We start from the raw sequence: 22,168 nt of genomic DNA on the forward strand, positions 1-22,168 counted from the left end.
GTCCATCCTAAAACCCAGATTCAAAACTGTTGGCTTCACGTACCGTGACAATGGACCTAAATCAACAAATGGAGGTTCACGGCAGCCATTGGGATCAAACAAAATCACCTCTGTCTTCTTTTCATTAAATCCTAGAAAGTTTAGGGCCATCCAGGACTTAATGTCCTCAAGACAAGACAGAAGTGAATTTACAGAAAAGGCGTCTTCCTTCCGCAGCGGCAAATAAAGTTGGGTATCATCTGCATAACAATGGAAAGAGATGCCATGCTTTCTAAGGACTATTGGTGGAGTTTGGTCGATTGGGGCATGGAGTTTAATTTATCAAAGTGGATAACCAAGTGGAGTTTGAGTGGGAATGATTGGAGCTAGGAAGAGAGTCTGACTTGTAGGTCATGGCTAGAAGTAGGTGTAGCTGGGAGCTGTGATCACAGGTGTGGAACCTCAGAGGATTGAACGGTTAGTGGTTGGAACATCGGACCGATGGGTAACTTGGAATTTTGCAAAGAAAAATTCATAAGGTCCAGTAGGCTGGGTCTGACAATGCAGGACATCAAAGTGCCAGTAATTGGGAACATCAATGCCTTTTTAGGGTGTTGCAGAAACAATTGTTAAATACAAGAATGGGATATCCATCCAATATCAAGCCAGGATAACGTAGACTAATTTCCCTTGTAATACGTCAGAAGAAGCATTACATGAGGGAATGTTGTGGGAATTATGTCAGTAAAGGTGAATCACTTTGAGAAATGCTCAGTTGGTTTTTTGGTGTGACACAAAATACCCTGGAAATGTTTAAAGTGTTGGATTTTATTCTGTGTATTCATTTTTCAATCATTGCTGGGAAATGCATTATGGTATTAAAATTTTGAGCCATAATGTACAGGAGTTAATTATTGAAGACATTTTAAACATTTGAGAATAGTTGATTGGGTGGCTAAAAAAAGAGAATAAAGGAACTGTGGAGGCAGAATAAACACATGATTAGATCTGAAGTGCCTTGGACTGCCAGCACCAAATTATTGCATTTTTCCTTTAACCTGTGCATTATAGCTCAAGGGACAAACTCCTTCAGAAAATGAAAAATAAAAACAAAGTGCTGGATATACTCAGCAGGTCAGGCTGCACCTGTGGGAAGACAAACAGAGCCAAATACCCTTTGAGATTGTTTCTATTTTTGATTTCCAGCATTTACAGTTTATTTGATTTACAAACTGTCACTATAGTTCCACCTACTGGCAACTACATGTCATCAATTATGATGAGTCAGTGTTCTTTTAAAGAACCCCAGAACTTGATAGCAAAGCATTGTGTCTGTGCACCATGCAAACTACTTCCGCTAAAAGCTGAAAGGTAACTAAAGCATACCTAAAATATAACTAAATCTAAGAGGCCATGCAAGCTGCAAGAAATCAGCAATTCACAGTCGTTTCACACTGTTGTTGCCAGGTGTTTCATGTGATAATGTATTTCAAGCATGCTGGAAGGAATCTAACAGCATGCAACACAGTCCTGGATGCCATTTCTGTAATCTTTAATGGTGCAGGTGCGGTCCATGTTGTCTGTGACCATTCATGTAGAAATTGGTTTTCACAGTGCCCATGACATCTGTTTACGCTTGACTTTAAAGAAGTTGGGCTGAGCATATCCCAGGCAAGCGTTAGACAACAGACTGGTCTCTGTTAACAATTTATTGACTTTCCCTCAGCATCCATCCCACTCCATCTCAACTTATGAAAACACTTTTCTGGTCCAATTGAATGAGTCCATACTCTTATTTTTACAGTTTTTCCTTCATTGAAGTATGCTTCATACCTCTACATAAGGCAGATAAGGTTATCTCATTACAACCAACTACCTCACGTAATAGTAACAAACTCATAGTTCCTTAATCCCAGAATATCATTATTGGGTTCTCCCTTTCTATCTCTGAATTAATCTCGCTCCTCATTCAAGAAAACTCTTTCTAGTTTTTGTTCTCCACATCCCATTCCATCATTCTTTCCTTTAGCTCTTATTTGTAGGTCAATGCAATCCACCATTTTATATCGAAGTCACGTGAGTGACTATGTGAAGAGCCTGCCAGCCCGCATGCGTGTCAATACGTCGACGCATGGCACGAGAATCGGAGCAGTTTGAAACTGCTCCGGCAGGTAAGGGATTTTTTGTTGCAGGACCGGGCCGCTGCTCCGAAAATAGGGGCAGCGGGCCCGGAGAAGCTGACACAGCCTGTGCAGCTGCTGCTGTGGAGGCTCCGTAAGGAGCTGGCGGTGAAAAATATTCGGCTGACGGCTCGGCCAGGATGGCGACCACCGTGGAGGCTCCGTAAGCAGCTGGCGGCTAAAATTAGAGGCTGACGGCTCGGCCGATGCAGCGACCGCCGGGGAGGCTCCTTAAAGAGCTGGCGGTTTGAAATTTTTTTGGCTGACGGCGTGGCCAGTGCAGCGACCGCCGTGGAGGCTCCGTAAAGAAGCTAGCGGCTGGAATTTAATTGGTTGACAGCTCGGCCGGAACAATCGTCGTGGAGGCTCTTAAATAAATAATTAAATGAGAGAAAAAAATCATGATAGTAATAATAATATATATTTTTTTAATTTTTTAAAAAAGGAAGCAGGCAGCTTCATTCATTAGGCTGATGGCTCGGCCGGTGCAGCTATCGCCATTAAGGCTCCTAGAGGGAGCTGGCAGCGGGATTCAATAGGCTGCCGGCCGGTGGCTCCGCCATTGAGGCTCCGAGAGGGAGCAGGTTTTGGGGCTCCAAGGGAGCAGGCAACTGGTTGAGGCTCAAAGGGAGCCAGCCAGATGCCTGAAGGAAGCAACACCTGGCTCAGGGTTGCATTATATTCCTCCCCTCTAGACTCCGTTGAGGCTCCAGAAGGGAACAAGTCTGGACTCGGAGTCATTAGCAGGCACGATCTACCCAGTGTGTATATAATAGGATTGTGCTCCTGGCTCAGGAGACACTTACAGGATGCTCCTGTCAGATGCCTGTGCAAGCAACACCTGGCTCAGGGTTGTGTCATATCTCTCTCGCTCAGAAGAGGGGAAGCAATACCTGGCTCAGGTTTGCGTTACAATATCTCCCGCTCAGAAGAGGGGAAGCAACACCTGGTTCAGGGTTGTGTTATTTTATCTCCCGCTCAGTAGAGGGGAGTACTGGAGATTATTACATAGGTAACTCGACTATGGGGATTTCGTCAAGGAATTCGAATCCCCTGAACTTATGGGGGATCTGCTGCAGTTAATCATATGAAGGAGTTCCGGCTCCTGTCACATAATTTGCCATCCCTTCGGGGATAGGAGATCCACAGGAGGAGATCTGGCTCAGAGCATTGTTGATTTAATTCCTCTTCAGCTATGGAGGTATGTTGGATACAGCTGGGAAATATACCAGTCCAAATGAACTGCCAGACTTTGGATGTTCCAAAATTCAATCTCACCATTTGGGATATCTCAATGGTGATATGTGGGCATGAATTAAATTTCAGCATATTCAAAGACTATTAACTGACGTCATTTCGGCCTTTGCAAGGGCAGTAGATGGGTTCAGCACTCGATAGTACAGAAGATGCTTTAGCACTTCTATGTAATACACAGCTGGAGCTAAATTGCCTTCACAAAATGCTACAAGGCCTGAGGTAATTCCCAAAAAAGTTGTTCGTTTATGCAGGGCCAGTAACATGCAGCCTGCAATGTACCTCTTCGAAGAGGAGAGATGTTAGCAAGATTAAGACTTGCAGGGAGAATTTTAGGCGGCTGCGGGGATGGTAGAATCATCCTATGTGGGTAGGGCTCCAGTATCTTGGCATATCACCTCTATATATAAACTAACGGCTGGAAGCGCTGCTCTGAGGCTGATTGGAACCCCAGGCCTACTCAATTCAGACCTAGCCAGAGGCCTTTGTTAGGCCCAGGGCCATCGCTCTCACCTTGGTGAAGATAATGTGTTGTGCTCTCTGACGACTGAGATTGGTCGTTCCAGGCAGAGGACTGCGGCAGCAATTTCTGGTTCAGGGTTGCATTATGATATTTTCCACTTTGAGGGTGACTCTGACTGTGACGAGTTGACAGGGAACTCGTATTCCCACACCAAATGGATGCTACGCTTCAATTCTAGTCGCATAAGGATCTGATGTATGTTCTGATTCAGTCAGACACTAGAGGTTGTAGGTTAATGCCATCAGTTAAGGAAAAATTTAAGTCAAAAGGCTTTAACCCAGAAAGTTTTGAGACTTCTCAGGGAAGGATTCACCTTGTACAAGGTCAGCAGAGGGTCTTCTGTGTTATACGTAGTCTAAACTCAATTTGACTAGGATGGTAAATGCCTGAGGCCTATCCAATTTATGCTAAAGTTTCTCAAGAGTAAGAGGATACTGCTCCTTGGAAGCTGGTTGGAGCACCAGGCCTACTCTTTTATCAAAGCCAGAGGGCTTTTTATCCGCAGGTTCAGCGCTCACCATGGTCTCTGGGTCATCACTCGGTCTCTGGGTCATAACTGACATGAGGGTAGCTTGTTATGGGAATTATCTCATCAAGCAAACCGGGCACGGTTGGGTACAATTTCGAGTTGACAGCATACCCACCAGATTGGAGATTGGGGGTGTTATTATGTATACAGGTACAATGAGCTTACTAGTACTTATGACATGAAGGATAGTTTCTTCATTGTTATTTAATAGTTTTCTCAAGAGATTGCTGGTACAGACTATCTCAACATAGAGGGTAAGTTGAATAGAGGTTAAGCAGCTAATAGCGGGGGTGAATTCAAATCATTTCAAGTCTCACCCTTCCAAGGGGACTGGCTCATTAGCAGCCAATAGAATGGATATTCCCATTTGATCATCTTGCAACAGCAGGAGGCTTACATAGTGCACTTTCAGAAGTTATACAATTTGGTTGAATATGTCTGGATGATTGCAGAAAGAATTCTGAACAGTGTTGCATGAGTTATTGTCTAACGCAAAGCCAATTGGGACTGTGGTCCGATTAAGGGCAAGGGACATGTATGTCAGTTAGCATCATGTTGTTAATAACCCATGTCTTTTCTGCCATTTATGGTTTATCTGTTTAAGTGTTTCACACACAGATTGGTTTACTGCATGAAACCACAGAGCTTCGAAGGCTTCACGTAGTCACTCATGTGACTTCGATATAAAATAGAAAAATTAAACGAGAGCTTACCGTTTGAAGTTTGATCTTTATTTTATGAGAAGTTGAAGTGAGGGACTACGTGCCTTCCCAACCCTGAATCTCATAAAGATCATTCGGTAAGTCGAGGGTTATTAATCTTTCTATAGTTTAAGTTTGTGTAAGTGGTCTGTGGTTTCATACAGTTGCTCTGAAGATTGACGCGCATGCGGGCTGGTGGGCTCTTCACGTAGTCCCTCACTTCAACTTCTCATAAAATAAAGATCAAACTTCAAACGGCAAGTTCTCGTTTAATCTTTCTATTTTGCTACAAAGAGATATGACTGATTGTTGAAGTAAGTGCAACTGCTGCAGAGGCAAGTATTCCTGCTCTACTGTCTCATGCGCTGTACAAGACAAAGCAGGGCTTGAGGAGGAATAGCATTAAGGACTTCAGTTTGAACTTTGTTAATATCTAGTCTGTGAATCTACAGACACTATATTAAAAAAACTAGGGCTGCTGCTTGAACATGGGTAATCCCATGAACAATAAGAATGCCTGCTACTGTGAATTTAAGTATTCTATGAATACTTAAAAGAATAATGAAGAATTTAAGAAAACCTGTGAATTTAAGTATTCTACGGATAAATAAAAAAAGACTAATTTGCTACTCAAATCTAACAAATTATTCAGAATAAATTTATTTCTCACCAATTATATATTGCCTGCGTTGTGATGAGAGGAGATGGGATCTTTGAAATCTCTCAGTTGCATCTTGTTGCTTCAGTTTTCGCTCTTGAAGTACCTCCTCCCTAAATCTTTGTTCTTTTTCCTCATCTTCTCTGCGCTTCTCCTCGAGGGCTCTGTAAGGAATACAAAATTCTGCAAGGGTAATGTAGTAATGATTTACAACCTATAGAATGATAACACACAGCAGACACTGTGAAAAAAGAACAATTGTTCTAATTTTGAGAAGATCAATCACCCAACTGCTTGATATAGTGAATGCATGTCAAAAAACATTTCTTCAGTCATGATTCTTAAAGCATATATTGCATTATTCAATGTACAAAATAAGCAGGAGCTGCCAATAAACTGGAGATCAAAAAGCTGATCTTTAAAATGATGATTTATTTTGATACAGTGGATGCTAAGAGAGATTGTTTCCAATTGTGGGGAAGGGCATAACTGGAAACCATCTTGAAATTATGTAAATACGTCACAAAGAAATCCAATAAATGCGGATAAATGATCATCCCAAAAAATATGGAACCCATTACCATTGGGAATGGCTGTTGTGAATAGTATAAATGCATTCAAAGCAAGACTAATAAAGCTTATGATGGGGGAAAATAGAGGTTCATGGTAACAGGTTAAGATGAGGAAAAATGGAAGGACCTCTTGTAGAGAATAAATACTGGCTGAATTTTATATGTGATCTAGGTAAAAGTATTCTCACATAAGGTCATGATGTGTCTCATGCATTTCATCAATTCATTAACAACCATATTCATTTTGAGTGATTTAAAGAAATTAATGAAAATAAGCCTTGAACAGGAATTTAGTCTATAGTGGAAATAATTTTCTGTCTATTTCTCCACCCTGCTCCCAAACTGAAGCATCCATGTTAAGATGTGCCAAGTAAATGATATCATCATATAAGAGTCTAAAGTTAAAAACAACTGTTCACTTTTTAACATTATATGGAAAAAGGCAGAAACTATCAGTGATTTTGTATTATTTTAATGCTACCAAATTCATCAATCAATTTTGCACTGATAAAATTGTGCTATAAATAACATTGGCCTTAGCAATTTCAACCATATTTTGTAAAATCATGAAAGACTTTCTGTTGATTGCTGTTGTGACCAACCATAAGGCCAAATGGAAAACATTTATTGGAAACTTTGTCTGTTACTTGGGATTTTTCAACTGGAAAATAAAAAGTTGGATATCACCTTGATCACCCCGTAGACTTGGAAGCCACATCTGATGCAATTTTCAGAAGGCCTGTAATAATAAGGCTACTTAAATATGCAAATCAGAACACTGTTGCAGAAATTGTGTGATACGGAGGAAACAATTTGTCAAGGCTCATTCCCACAGGATATTTGTGTGATTTTGAAAATCTATTTGAGATTAACATTATCTGTCCCACTGCTGAGAAAGAAGGGGATTAACTTTTTAAACCTAGCCAATAATGAAAATGTCTAGTTTAAGTAGTAAAACAAAAGAGGTTAGCATGTGAGTTAACATATGATGAGTGTTTGACAGCACTGGGCCTCTACTTGCTGGAGTTTAGAAGCATAAATTGGACCAGCCACAACTTCAAAATGGGGTTTGGTTTCAGGGTTTGCTGGGAGATTTGGTCAAATTGGAATTGCTCTCTGCAGATCTGGGCCAGGGGGTCTGGAACTTAGATACAATTTTCAAGCAAAGAATGGGAAGCCTTGCAAACCCTGTCAATCTGGTACTAAATGCATAGAATGGATTGGATGGCTGCAAACCAGACATACATCTTGTAAATAGTTTGTAAATAATGTTGCAGAGTCTGACTCTGCTAAGTGTGGATTGGATGGGGTGTTGAGCCTTGTCTGAGATTTCTGTTAATCAGGGTAAATGTTTCCAAGTTGACTTCATCTCGAAGTCCGTTGTGAATACAATGTTTTGAATTGTTGTATCATTGGGTTAGGGGAATGTCTGTTATGTATGGGGATAATCGATAATTGTAATTGGGTGATTAAGAGACAACTCCCGTGTGGTTCGGCCCTCGGGTTCGCGGGGCATATAAAAGGCTGTGATCACGAGGCTCAGGGTCGATCTACTGGAAGAGCGCACAGGACCGCATACCCTTCTGGAGTGCCTCTGTCTGTGCGGGGCCTAGAGGGCTTGAACAGTTAGACGCAAGGATCGATCCCATGGTGGGATAGGTACAGTGTGTGATCTGTGATGTGCTTTTGGTAAAATAAAATTTAGTTGATACAAGTCCTTGATTCAGTGTTTTTACTGAAACTAGATTGGGGGGGGGGGGGGGGGTAACAATAGAAGCAAGCAATTATCAACGGGGGACCTTATTGAAACTTATCGAATAGTTAAAGGCCTGGATATAGTGGATGTGGAGAGGATGTTTCCACAAGTGGAAAAGTCTAGAACCAGAGGTTATGACGTAGTAGATTTGACGGGAACAATGGCTTAATTCTGCTCCTATCATTTATGAACTTATGTATAAATTACCAACTTGTGAAACAGAAATAATCAAAATTATGAAAAATTAAAAATAAAGTAACTGTGACTGAATCAATAGAGTGCTGGTACCATAAGGAAATCTGTGATGCACTGACATACTGAGCTCTACTTGTAGACAAGTTTCATTCACTTCTAGATGAATACTGATTGCCAAGACAAATCCAAAAACAACGTAGGTACACAAATGTCATTGTTGTTTATTAAGTAATGAAAAATAAGTAGACAATTTTTTACTTTTATAACAATTGATCCAGCATACACCCTCTCCCACAGCTGAACAAAGGTTTACATAGAAACATAGAAACATAGAAATTAGGTGCAGGAGTAGGCCATTCGGCCCTTCGAGCCTGCACCGCCATTCAATATGATCATGGCTGATCATCCAACTCAGTATCCCGTACCTGCCTTCTCTCCATACCCTCTGATCCCCTTAGCCACAAGGGCCACATCTAACTCCCTCTTAAATATAGCCAATGAACTGGCCTCGACTACCCTCTGTGGCAGGGAGTTCCAGAGATTCACCACTCTCTGTGTGAAAAAAGTTCTTCTCATCTCGGTTTTAAAGGATTTCCCCCTTATCCTTAAGCTGTGACCCCTTGTCCTGGACTTCCCCAACATCGGGAGCAATCTTCCTGCATCTAGCCTGTCCAACCCCTTAAGAATTTTGTAAGTTTCTATAAGATCCCCTCTCAATCTCCTAAATTCTAGAGAGTATAAACCAAGTCTATCCAGTCTTTCTTCATAAGACAGTCCTGACATCCCAGGAATCAGTCTGGTGAACCTTCTCTGCACTCCCTCTATGGCAATAATGTCCTTCCTCAGATTTGGAGACCAAAACTGTATGCAATACTCCAGGTGTGGTCTCACCAAGACCCTGTACAACTGCAGTAGAACCTCCCTGCTCCTATACTCAAATCCTTTTGCTATGAAAGCTAACATACCATTCGCTTTCTTCACTGCCTGCTGCACCTGCATGCCCACTTTCAATGACTGGTGTACCATGACACCCAGGTCTCGCTGCATCTCCCCTTTTCCTAGTCGGCCACCAGCTTCACATGGGAGGGCTGGTCCCCCAATGCAATATTCCACCTCTGCACCAATTCCAATATTGCAGGGGGGGGGGGGGGGGCTTTCTGGAGCGCTAGTATGTGTGTTGGGGGTCAAAGGGACTGGTTTCCAGAGGGCTAGTATAGACATTGTGGACTGAATGGATTTTTGGACTTGCAGTTCAGTGAGTCATGGCAGATGGGCTGGCAGTTCACTAAGTCATGGGTGGTGGGCTGGCACTTCAGTCACTTACAGCTGGTGGGCTGGCATTTCACTTACTCATGGCTGGTGGACTGGCAGCCCAGTCTCTCATGGCTGGTGGTGGCAGTTCACTCAGTCATTCGTCCTCCCTTCACCCCGCACTCTGCTCCATGCCATTCCCCTCCCCCACACGCATTCAGTCCATCTCCCCTCAATCTCCCCCCATGCACTCTTAGTGGCTCTTTCCGACAGCGCAACCCTTCCTGCCTATTAGGTTACTATTGTGATGAAGAACACGCAGGCATGGTAAGTGGAAAAAGGATTTATTAAAGTTTAAAATGTGAATGACTTAAAATATAACAATTTAAATGTTAAAGATGAGATTTATTAAGTTATTTGTTGTTGTGTCTCTTGCTGTGTTCTGCTGCTCACTGCCTCTAGATAACACTTTGCTTTTGATATAAAAAAAAGAAAATTTTAATATAGAGAGATTAAGCAGTCAAATTTTAACAAAGAAAATCTGAGCATTTACCTCAAAAGTAATCACGGAGTGCAGGCAGCAAGTCGAACCTCACAGCACTCCAGGCAAAGTTCACAGCATTTCAAGCAGCACACACACACACACACACACACACACACACACACACACACACACACACACACACACACACACACACACACACACACACACACACACACACACACACACACACACACACACACACACACACACACACACACACACACACACACACACACACACACACACACACACACACACACACACACACACACACACACACACACACACACACACACACACACACACACACACACACACACACACACACACACACACACACACACACACACACACACACACACACACACACACACACACACACACACACACACACACACACACACACACACACACACACACACACACACACACACACACACACACACACACACACACACACACACACACACACACACACACACACACACACACACACACACACACACACACACACACACACACACACACACACACACACACACACACACACCACACACACACACACACACACACACACACACACACACACACACACACACACACACACACACACACACACACACACACACACACACACACACACACACACACACACACACACACACACACACACACACACACACACACACACACACACACACACACACACACACACACACACACACACACACACACACACACACACACACACACACACACACACACACACACACACACACACACCCACACACACACACACACACACACACACACACACACACACACACACACACACACACACACCACACACACACACACACACACACACACACACACACACACACACACACACACACACACACACACACACACACACACACACACACACACACACACACACACACACACACACACACACACACACACACACACACACACACACACACACACACACTACACACACACACACACACACACACACACACACACACACACACACACACACACACACACACACACACACACACACACACACACACACACACACACACACACACACACACACACCACACACACACACACACACACACCACACACACACACACACACACACACACACACACACACACACACACACACACACACACACACACACACACACACACACACACACACACACACACACACACACACACACACACACACACACACACACACACACACACACACACACACACACACACACACACACACACACACACACACACACACACACACACACACACACACACACACACACACACACACACACACACACACACACACACACACACACACACACACACACACACACACACACACACACACACACACACACACACACACACACACACACACACACACACACACACACACACACACACACACACACACACACACACACACACACACACACACACCACACACACACACACACACACACACACACACACACACACACACACACACACACACACACACACACACACACACACACACACACACACACACACACACACACACACACACACACACACACACACACACACACACACACACACAGACACTCATCCACAGACTCACACATACGCATGCACAGACAGACAATGCGCACACACACATTTTAGAAACAATAGAGACCCTTTTTGCAAGCATTTTAGAACCAATAGACACTTTTTGTAAGCATTTTAGAACCAATAGACACTTTTTGCAAGCATTTTAGCACCAATAGACATTTTTGCAAACATTTTCGAACCAATAGACACTTTTTGCAAGCATTTTAGAAACAATAGACACTTTTTGCATGCATTTTAGAACCACATTAAGAGCACTCACAGTTGAATGGACATGTGTTCAGTGTTATTCACAGCTCAGAGAAACGTGACCCTCTGGCTTCCTCCATCTTGAAGAGTGAGTGAGGCACACCACTTCCGGGTTTTATAGTCCCTCCCCCTCCCACCAGCAGGAGCAGCAGAGAGAATGGCAGATCTTTAAAAAACATTAATATCTCTCTGATTTTTCATCGATGGGAAAAATCCTCCGATCCCGAAAGGCAGTGGGGGGGGGGGGGGGGGGCTCTGAACGATGTGGCCACAAATGAAGGCCGTAGGTGGCGGCGTTCTCTCGGAAATCACGCCACAGTAGGCCAAAAGTGGTCAAGATCAGAGATTTAGTAATATAGATAGAGGTACTTTTTGCAAGCACTTTAGAACCAATAGGTGCACTTTTTGCAAGCATTTTAGAACCAATAGACACTATTTGCAAGCATTTTAGAACCAATCGACACTATTTGCAAGCATTTTAGAACCAATCAACACTATTTGCAAGCATTTTAGAACCAATCAACACTATTTGCAAGCATTTTAGAACCAATCAACACTATTTGCAAGCATTTTAGAACCAATCAACACTATTTGCAAGCATTTTAGAACCAATCGACACTATTTGCAAGCATTTTAGAACCAATCGACACTATTTGCACTTTAGAGCCAATCGACACTATTTTCAAGCATTTTAGAATCAATCAACACTTTTTGCAAGTATTTTAGAACCAATAGACACTTTCTGCAAGCATTTTAGAACCAATAGACACTTTTTGCAGGCATTTTAGAACCAATAGACACTTTTTGCAAGCATTTTAAAACCAATAGAGCCACTCTTTGCAAACATTTTAGAACCAATAGACACTTTCTGCAAGCATTTTAGAACCAATAGAGACACTTTCTGCAAGCATTTTAGAACCAATAGACACTTTTTTGCAAGCATTTTTGAACCAATAGACACTTTTTGCAAGCATGTTAGAACCAATAGAGGCACTTTTTGCAAGCATGTTAGAACCAATAGAGACACTTTTTGCAAGCATGTTAGAACCAATAGAGACACTTTTTGTAAGCATTTTAGAACCAATAGAGACACTTTTTGCAAGCATTTTAGAACCAATAGACACCCTTTGCAAGCATTTTAGAACCAATAGACACTTTTTGCAAGCATTGTAGAACCAAAAAAGACACTTTCTGCAAGCATTGTAGAACCAAAAAATACACTTTTTGTAAGCATTGTAGAACCAATAGACACTTTTTACAAGCATTGTAGAAACAATAAACACTATTTGCAAGCATTTTAGAACCAATCAACACTATTTGCAAGCATTTTAGAACCAATCAACACTATTTGCAAGCATTTTAGAACCAATCGACACTATTTGCAAGCATTTTAGAACCAATCGACACTATTTGCACTTTAGAGCCAATCGACACTATTTTCAATCAATTTAGAATCAATCAACACTATTTGCAAGCATTTTAGAAACAATAGACACTTTTTGCAAGCATTTTAGAACCAATAGAGCCACTCTTTGCAAACATTTTAGAACCAATAGACACTTTCTGCAAGCATTTTAGAACCAATAGAGACACTTTCTGCAAGCATTTTAGAACCAATAGACACTTTTTGCAAGCATTTTAGAACCAATAGACACTTTTTGCAAGCATTTTAGAACCAATAGACACTTTTTGCAAGCATGTTAGAACCAATAGAGGCACTTTTTGCAAGCATGTTAGAACCAATAGAGACACTTTTTGTAAGCATTTTAGAACCAATAGAGACACTTTTTGCATGCATTTTAGAACCAATAGACACCTTTTGCAAGCATTTTAGAACCAATAGACACTTTTTGCAAGCATTGTAGAACCAAAAAAGACACTTTCTGCAAGCATTGTAGAACCAAAAAATACACTTTTTGTAAGCATTGTAGAACCAATAGACACTTTTTACAAGCATTGTAGAAACAATAGACACTATTTGCAAGCATTTTAGAACCAATAGACACTTTTTGCAAGCATTTTAGAACCAATAGAGACACTTTTTGAAAGCATTTTAGAACCAATAGAGACACTTTTTGCAAGCATTTTAGAACCAATAGAGACACTTTTTGCAAGCATTTTAGAACCAATGGACACTTTTTGCAAGCATTGTAGAACCAATATACACTTTTTGCTAGCATTTTAGAACCAATAGACACTCTTTGCAAGCATTTTAGAACCAACAGACACTTTGTGCAAACATTTTAGAACTAATAGACACTTTTTGCAAGCATTTTAGAACCAATAAACACTTTTTGCAAGCATTTTAGAACAAATAGACACTTTTTGAAAGCATTTTAGAACAAATAGACACTTTGCAAGCATTTTAGAACCAATAGACACTTTGTGCAAACATTTTAGAACCAATAGACATGTTTTGCAAGCATTTTAGAATCAATAGAGACTCTTTTTGCAAGCATTGTAGAACCAATAGACACCCTTTGCAAGCATTTTAGAACCAATAGACACTTTGTGCAAACATTTTAGAACCAATAGACACTTTTTGCAAGCATTTTAGAACCAATAAACACTTTTTGCAAGCATTTTAGAACAAATAGACACTTTTTGAAAGCATTTTAGAACAAATAGACACTTTGCAAGCATTTTAGAACCAATAGACACTTTGTGCAAACATTTTAGAACCAATAGACACGTTTTGCAAGCATTTTAGAATCAATAGAGACTCTTTTTGCAAGCATTGTAGAACCAATAGACACTTTTTGCAAGCATTTTAGAACCAATAGACACTTTTTTCATGCATTTTAGAACCAATAGAGACACTTTTTGCAAGCATTGTAGAACCAATAGACTCTTTTTGCAAGCATTTTAGAACCAATACACTCTTTGCAAGCATTTTAGAACCAATAGGGACACTTACTGCAAGCATTTTAGAACCATTAGACACTTTTTGCAAGCATTTTAGAACCAAAAAAGATACTTTCTGCAAGCATTGTAGAACCAATAGACACTTTTTGCAAACATTTTAGAACCAAAAGACACTTTTTGCAAACATTTTAGAACCAATAAACACTTTTTGCAAGCATTTTAGAACCAATAGACACTTTTTACATGCATTTAGAACCACATTAAGGGCACTCACAGTTGAGTAGACATGTGTTCAGTGTTATTCACAGCTCAGAGAAACGTGACCCTCTGGCTTCCTCCATCTTGAAGAGTGATTGAGGCATACCACTCCCTCCCCCTCCCTGTGGGGCAGCAGAGAGAATGGCAAATCTTTTAAAAACATTAATATCTCTCTGATTTTTAATCGATGGGAAAAATCCTCCGATCCCGAAAGGCGGAGGGGGGCTCTGAGCGAGGTGGCCAAAAATTACGGCTGTAGGTGGCGGCGTTCTCTCGGAAATCACGCCACATGGGCCAAAAGCGGTCAAGATCAGAAATTTAGTAATATAGATAGAGACACACTTTGCAAGCATTTTAGAACCAAGAGACACTTTTTGCAAGCATTTTAGACCCAATAAACTTTTTGCAAGCATTTTAGAACCAATAGAGACATTTCCTGCAAGCATTTTAGAACCAATAGACACTTTTTGTGAGCATTTTAGAACCAATAGACACTTTTTGCAAGCATTTTAGAACAAATAGACACTTTTTGAAAGCATTTTAGAACAAATAGACACTTTGCAAGCATTTTAGAACAAATAGACACTTTGCAAGCATTTTAGAACCAATAGACACTTTGTGCAAACATTTTAGAACCAATAGACACGTTTTGCAAGCATTTTAGAATCAATAGAGACTCTTTTTGCAAGCATTGTAGAACCAATAAACACTTTTTGCAAGCATTTTAGAACCAATAGACACTTTTTTCATGCATTTTAGAACCAATAGAGACACTTTTTGCAAGCTTTGTAGAACCAATAGACTCTTTTTGCAAGCATTTTAGAACCAATACACTCTTTGCAAGCATTTTAGAACCAATAGGGACACTTACTGCAAGCATTTTAGAACCATTAGACACTTTTTGCAAGCATTTTAGAACCAAAAAAGATACTTTCTGCAAGCATTGTAGAACCAATAGACACTTTTTGCAAACATTTTAGAACCAAAAGACACTTTTTGCAAACATTTTAGAACCAATAAACACTTTTTGCAAGCATTTTAGAACCAATAGACACTTTATACATGCATTTAGAACCACATTAAGGGCACTCACAGTTGAGTAGACATGTGTTCAGTGTTATTCACAGCTCAGAGAAACGTGACCCTCTGGCTTCCTCCATCTTGAAGAGTGATTGAGGCATACCACTCCCTCCCCCTCCCTGTGGGGCAGCAGAGAGAATGGCAAATCTTTTAAAAACATTAATATCTCTCTGATTTTTAATCGATGGGAAAAATCCTCCGATCCCGAAAGGCGGAGGGGGGCTCTGAGCGAGGTGGCCAAAAATTACGGCTGTAGGTGGCGGCGTTCTCTCGGAAATCACGCCACATGGGCCAAAAGCGATCAGAAATTTAGTAATATAGATAGAGACACACTTTGCAAGCATTTTAGAACCAAGAGACACTTTTTGCAAGCATTTTAGACCCAATAAACTTTTTGCAAGCATTTTAGAACCAATAGAGACATTTCCTGCAAGCATTTTAGAACCAATAGACACTTTTTGTGAGCATTTTAGAACCAATAGACACTTTCTGCAAGCATTTTAGCACCAATAGACATTTTTGCAAACATTTTAGAACCAATAGACACTTTTTGCAAGCATTTTAGAAACAATAGACACTTTTTGCATGCATTTTAGAACCACATTAAGAGCACTCACAGTTGAGTAGACATGTGTTCAGTGTTATTCACAGCTCAGAGAAACGTGACCCTCTGGCTTCCTCCATCTTGAAGAGTGAGTGGGGCACACCACTTCCGGGTTTTATAGTCCCATCCCCTCCCACCAGCAGGGGCAGCAGAGAGAATGGCAAATCTTTAAAAAACATTAATATCTCTCTGATTTTTCATCGATGGGAAAAATCCTCCGATCCCGAAAGGCAGAGGGGGCCTCTGAGCGATGTGGCCAAAAATGACGGCCGCAGGTGGCGGCGTTCTCTCGGAAATCACGCCACAGTAGGCCAAAAGCAGTCAAGATCAGAGATTTAGTAATATAGATAGAGGCACTTTTTGCAAGCACTTTAGAACCAATAGAGGCACTTTTTGCAAGCACTTTAGAACCAATAGACACTATTTGCAAGCATTTTAGAACCAATAGACACTATTTGCAAGCATTTTAGAACCAATCGACACTATTTGCAAGCATTTTAGAACCAATCAACACTATTTGCAAGCATTTTAGAACCAATCGACACTATTTGCAAGCATTTTAGAACCAATCAACACTATTTGCAAGCATTTTAGAGCCAATCGACACTATTTGCAAGCATTTTAGAACCAATCGACACTATTTGCAAGCACTTTAGAGCCAATCGACACTATTTTCAAGCATTTTAGAACCAATCGACACTATTTGCAAGCATTTTAGAACCAATAGACACTATCTGCAAGCATTTTAGAACCAATAGACACTTTTTGCAAGCATTTTAGAACCAATAGACACTTTTTGCAAGCATTTTAGAACCAATAGAGCCACTCTTTGCAAATATTTTAGAACCAATAGACACTTTCTGCAAGCATTTTAGAACCAATAGAGACACTTTCTGCAAGCATTTTAGAACCAATAGACACTTTTTGCAAGCATTCTAGAACCAATAGAGACACTTTTTGAAAGCATTTTAGAACCAAGACACTTTTTGCAAGCATTGTAGAACCAATAGACACTTTTTGCAAGCATTTTAGAACCAATAGACACTTTTTGCAAGCATTTTAGAACCAATAGAGACATTTTTTGCAAGCATTGTAGAACAAATAGACTCTTTTTTGCAAGCATTTTAGAACCAATAGACACTCTTTGCAAGCATTTTAGAACCAATAGGGACACTTACTGCAAGCATTTTAGAACCATTAGACCACTTTTTGCAAGCATTTTAGAACCAAAAAAGACACTTTTTGTAAGCATTTTAGAACCAATAGACACTTTTTGCATGCATTTTAGAACCACATTAAGGGCACACAGTTGAGTAGACATGTGTTCAGTGGTTTTCACAGCTCAGAGAAATGTGACCCTCTGGCTTCCTCCATCTTGAAGAGTGAGTAAGGCACACCACTTCCGGGTTTTATAGTCCCTCCCCCTCCCACCAGCAGGGGCAGCAGAGGGAATGGCAAATCTTTTTAAAACATTAATATCTCTCTGATTTTTCATCGATGGGAAAAATCCTCCGATCCCGAAAGGCAGAGGGGGGCTCTGAGCGAGGTGGCCAAAAATGATGGCCGTAGGTGGCGGCGTTCTCTCGGAAATCACGCCACAGTGGGCCAAAAGCGGTCAAGATCAGAGATTTAGTAATATATAGATGTCAACTGTAAAATAAAACACAAAGTGCTGAAGTAACTCAGCAGCTTGGTTAGCATCTGTGGAGAACACATGTTCTCTGTTAACTATGTTCTCCACAGATGCTACCTGACCTGTTGAATTACTCCAGCACTTTGTGTCATTTTTAGTAAACCAGCATCTGCAGTTCCTTGTGTCTACATCAACTATAAAATGTTTGTTTTTGGTTTATATCTTCTAGTTTTTACTGCCTTTCTATGTTTTTGTGCAATTTCCATAACTATTTTAAAATTTCATACGTTTACAGCTACTGCAATTATATTAATGGCAGGTACTGAAATAATTTTCTATGCTAGACTGAGGCAGCATCTATGGAGCGAAGGAATAGGTGACATTTCGGGTCAAGACTTTTCTTCAGACTTAATTTTCTATGCTGATTACATCCTATTCGGTAGAAATTGTCAGTAGGTGAGTGATCGTCATACGGCAAATTGAGCACTAGTTGGAACTGGTGATACAATATGATATTTGTAGATTTTAAGAGACACAAAGACTGACAGGTTTGTATGGTTATTTAAAACCCTGCATACAGCTCTAGTGATCCTGACACTAATCTTCCCATCATCAAAACCTTTTTAACCCCTCGCTATAAGATATCTCTGACACTTTCCCCCACTTCCATCAGGATCTTTAGTGCAACATCTAAAAGGCTGGGGCATGCTCTCTTACCTCGTTGTCCAATTTAGTTGTAGAACAACTAGGCATCTTCTCCGGCCTCTTGAATGTGGCTTCTTGAGGACAGTTAGGGATGACCAATAAATGCTGGCCTAGTCACAGACTACCAGTAAAACAACAAATTAAGTAGAAGTGTCAGATAACTGAAAGTAGGCTAAGCTGATTTTTAATAAAATGGTGTAGCTAGTTAGTACTTCACAGCACCAAAGACTGGTGTTCAATCCTAACCTCAGGTCCTGTCAGTGTGGAGTTTGTGCTTTGCCCATCCGGGTTTCTCTGGTTTCTTCCCATAACCCAAAGATGTGCACATTGGTAGATTAATTGGCCACTATAAGTTGCCCCAATTGTGTAGGTGATTGGTCAAACCTGGAAGGGAATTAATGAGAAGGCAGGAAGAATAAAAAACAAAACTGGATGAATGTAGAAGTGGAACAAATGGGTGTTTGATTGTCAGCGCAGACTTGGTGCGCCACAGGGCCATTTTCCAAGCTGTATCTCTATGATTTTGGCGAGGCAGTACTGGAGCACTGTGTGCAATTCTGGATGCTGCCTCAAGTTAGCAACAAACATAATTAAGGACCTTTTTCACTCCGGTGGGCTCCTGACAGGCAGAAGATCCAAAGTTTGAAACATATAACAGTTCTCTTATAAGCAATGGAGTAGTCCCAATCTTCCAATCTACCTCATTGCGGACATCGTACATTTTCTCTGGAATTGTAATGCTTCAATGCTGAAAACTATAGTCTACATTCTGCTATTTATCTCTTTGCTCTCTACCTGTTGTACTTGTATGTGGCTTGATTTTATCCGTACATAGTATATTATCTGATTTAATTGGTGAGCACACAAGCAAAACCTTTCCATTGCAGCTCAAGTCACTTGATGACAATAATCCAAACCAAACGAAACACTCTAGAAAGGACCTGATTTAGTTATAGAGATAGTGTAGGAAAGATTCACAAGGACGTCGTCTGGCTGGAGAGCTCGCAATATGATGAGAGATTAGGGGAGGATGGGATTGGCTTCCCTGGAGTGAAGGAGGGTGAGACGTAATGTGATTGAAGTAAATAAATTGACGAGTGGCATTGATAGGGTAATTAGCCAGTGTATTTCCCACAGTAGGGTGTCTGAAACTAGAAAGAATAGGTTTAAGGTGGAGGGAGGAGGTTTAAAAGAGATCAGATGTATTTTGTTTACATAAAGGATGGTCAGTAAAAGGAATGAGCTGGCACGGGAGGCGGTGGAGGCAGGAACAACACCTCAGGCAACTGAGCAAGGCATGGAGAAATATGGGATTAATGCAGGAAAGTGGGATTCATATATATTGGTGTGATGGACAACATAGAATAGGTGGGCTGAAGAGCATGCTTCTATGAGCCGGCACGGTGGCGCAGCGGCAGTAGAGTTGCTGCCTTACAGCACTTGTAGCGCAGGAGACCTGGGTTCGATCCCGACTACGGGTGTTGTCTGTATGGAGTTTGTACGTTCTCCCCGTGACGCGTGGGTTTTTTCCGAGATCTTCGGTTTCCTCCCACACTCCAAAGAAGTACAGGTTTGTAGGCAAATTGGCTTGGTAAATGTAAAAATTGTCCCTAGTGTGTGTAAGATAGTATTAATATGCGGAGATCACTGGTCGGCATGACCGGGTGGGCCGAAGGGCCTGTTTCGGCGCTGTATCTCTAAACTAAACTATACTAAACTAAACTATGCTTTACAAGAGGGAGAGAGGGAGGGGGGGAGAGAGAGAGGGGGGGAGAGAGGGAGGGGGGGAGAGAGGGAGGGGGAGAGATGGAGGGGGAGAAGGAGGGTGGGAGAGGGAGGGGGAGGGGGGAGGGAGAGGGAGGGGGGAGAGAGGGAGGGGAGAGGAGGGAGGGGAGAGGAGGGAGAGGTGGGGAGAGAGAGAGAGAGAGGTGGGGGAGAGAGAGAGAGGAGGGGGGAGAGAGAGAGAGAGGGGGAGGGGGAGGGGGGTCGCAAGGTTTTAATCAACGGACTTGCGAGAGGCGCGACTAGCAGCACGTTGTGTTTGCAGCGGGAGGGAGGGGGGAGAGGATGGGGGAGAGAGAGGGAGAGGGCGGACCTGAACTCGGTGAGCGGGCGGCTCTGACGGGGCCGACCTCGGGCGACGTGGAGAGCCTCGGCAGCTCACGCGTGACGATTCCCCTTCCCCCTGCGATCAACGGAGGAATTTCAGGTTTCCCAGAGGGAGTAATGCCCCGCGCGACAATAACTGCTGCCGCCATGTTCAAGCCAGTGACCGGCTGTGACCTACGGTGACCTCCTGATCTGCAGAGCATTTTGAGAACAGGGGGGGGGGGGGGGGTGGGGGTTGGAGTGAGCGGGCGGGCGGGCAGGCGTGGGAGTCCAGCTGCGGGGGAGGGGGGCGGGGCGTGGGGCTTTTGTCCACAGTGGCGGGGGAGGGGGGCGGCGCCTGGAGGCAGGTGGGCCTGGATTGGTCGGCATGTGGGCATTGTGACATCAGCAGCTGGTGAGCGCCGTTTAGATTTTAAAAATTGAGTTTTGTGATCAATTTTATTCAAAATCTGGGGAAATAATTGACCAAGGAGTGGATTTCTGAACTCATAAGTTAAATCCCTATCGAAATAGTAAAAATCTCCGCATTTTTGCGTCTGGTTTTCGAGGAGATACGTTTCACATGCAAAATAACACACACACATCCACACATACACACACACATAGAGTTTTAATAGATATATAAGAGCATATATATGATTGCTCTTATCAGGTGTGCGATAATGGAACCTTACATTTCCTGATGTTATTTTTCAGGAAACAAATCCATGTAATTCCTCTTGTCTTTTTTAAACCACTTACCAGTTAGGGAACCAGGATTCCCTATTCTTTCTTCGCTGATAACTTATTCCTAGACTCTCCCACAGGTGGAAACATTCTCTCCACATCCACTCTATCCTAGCCTTTCACCATTCGGTAAGTTTCAATGAGG

At 41.9% G+C, this 22,168-nt stretch overlaps 1 protein-coding gene across 4 annotated transcripts in view; it reads right to left on the reverse strand.

Annotated features, from left to right (window-relative positions):
• cep126 (centrosomal protein 126) overlaps positions 1-22,168 on the reverse strand; it is a 110,582-nt gene that overhangs the window by 64,715 nt on the left and 23,699 nt on the right. For 3 of the 4 annotated variants that reach the window (XR_004412296.1, XM_033022357.1, XM_033022359.1), the window contains exon 3: positions 5,837-5,988. Coding sequence is in view for 2 of the 4 variants with exons in the window: in XM_033022357.1 (XP_032878248.1) it covers positions 5,837-5,988 (152 nt within the window). In the remaining 2 variants the exon portion in view is untranslated. Of the gene's footprint in view, positions 1-5,836; positions 6,008-22,168 lie in introns of all 4 variants that reach the window. The other variant, XR_004412297.1, reaches the window with a different exon arrangement.

This window comes from Amblyraja radiata, chromosome 6, assembly GCF_010909765.2.
Source record: "Amblyraja radiata isolate CabotCenter1 chromosome 6, sAmbRad1.1.pri, whole genome shotgun sequence".
NCBI classification, from domain to species: domain Eukaryota; kingdom Metazoa; phylum Chordata; class Chondrichthyes; order Rajiformes; family Rajidae; genus Amblyraja; species Amblyraja radiata.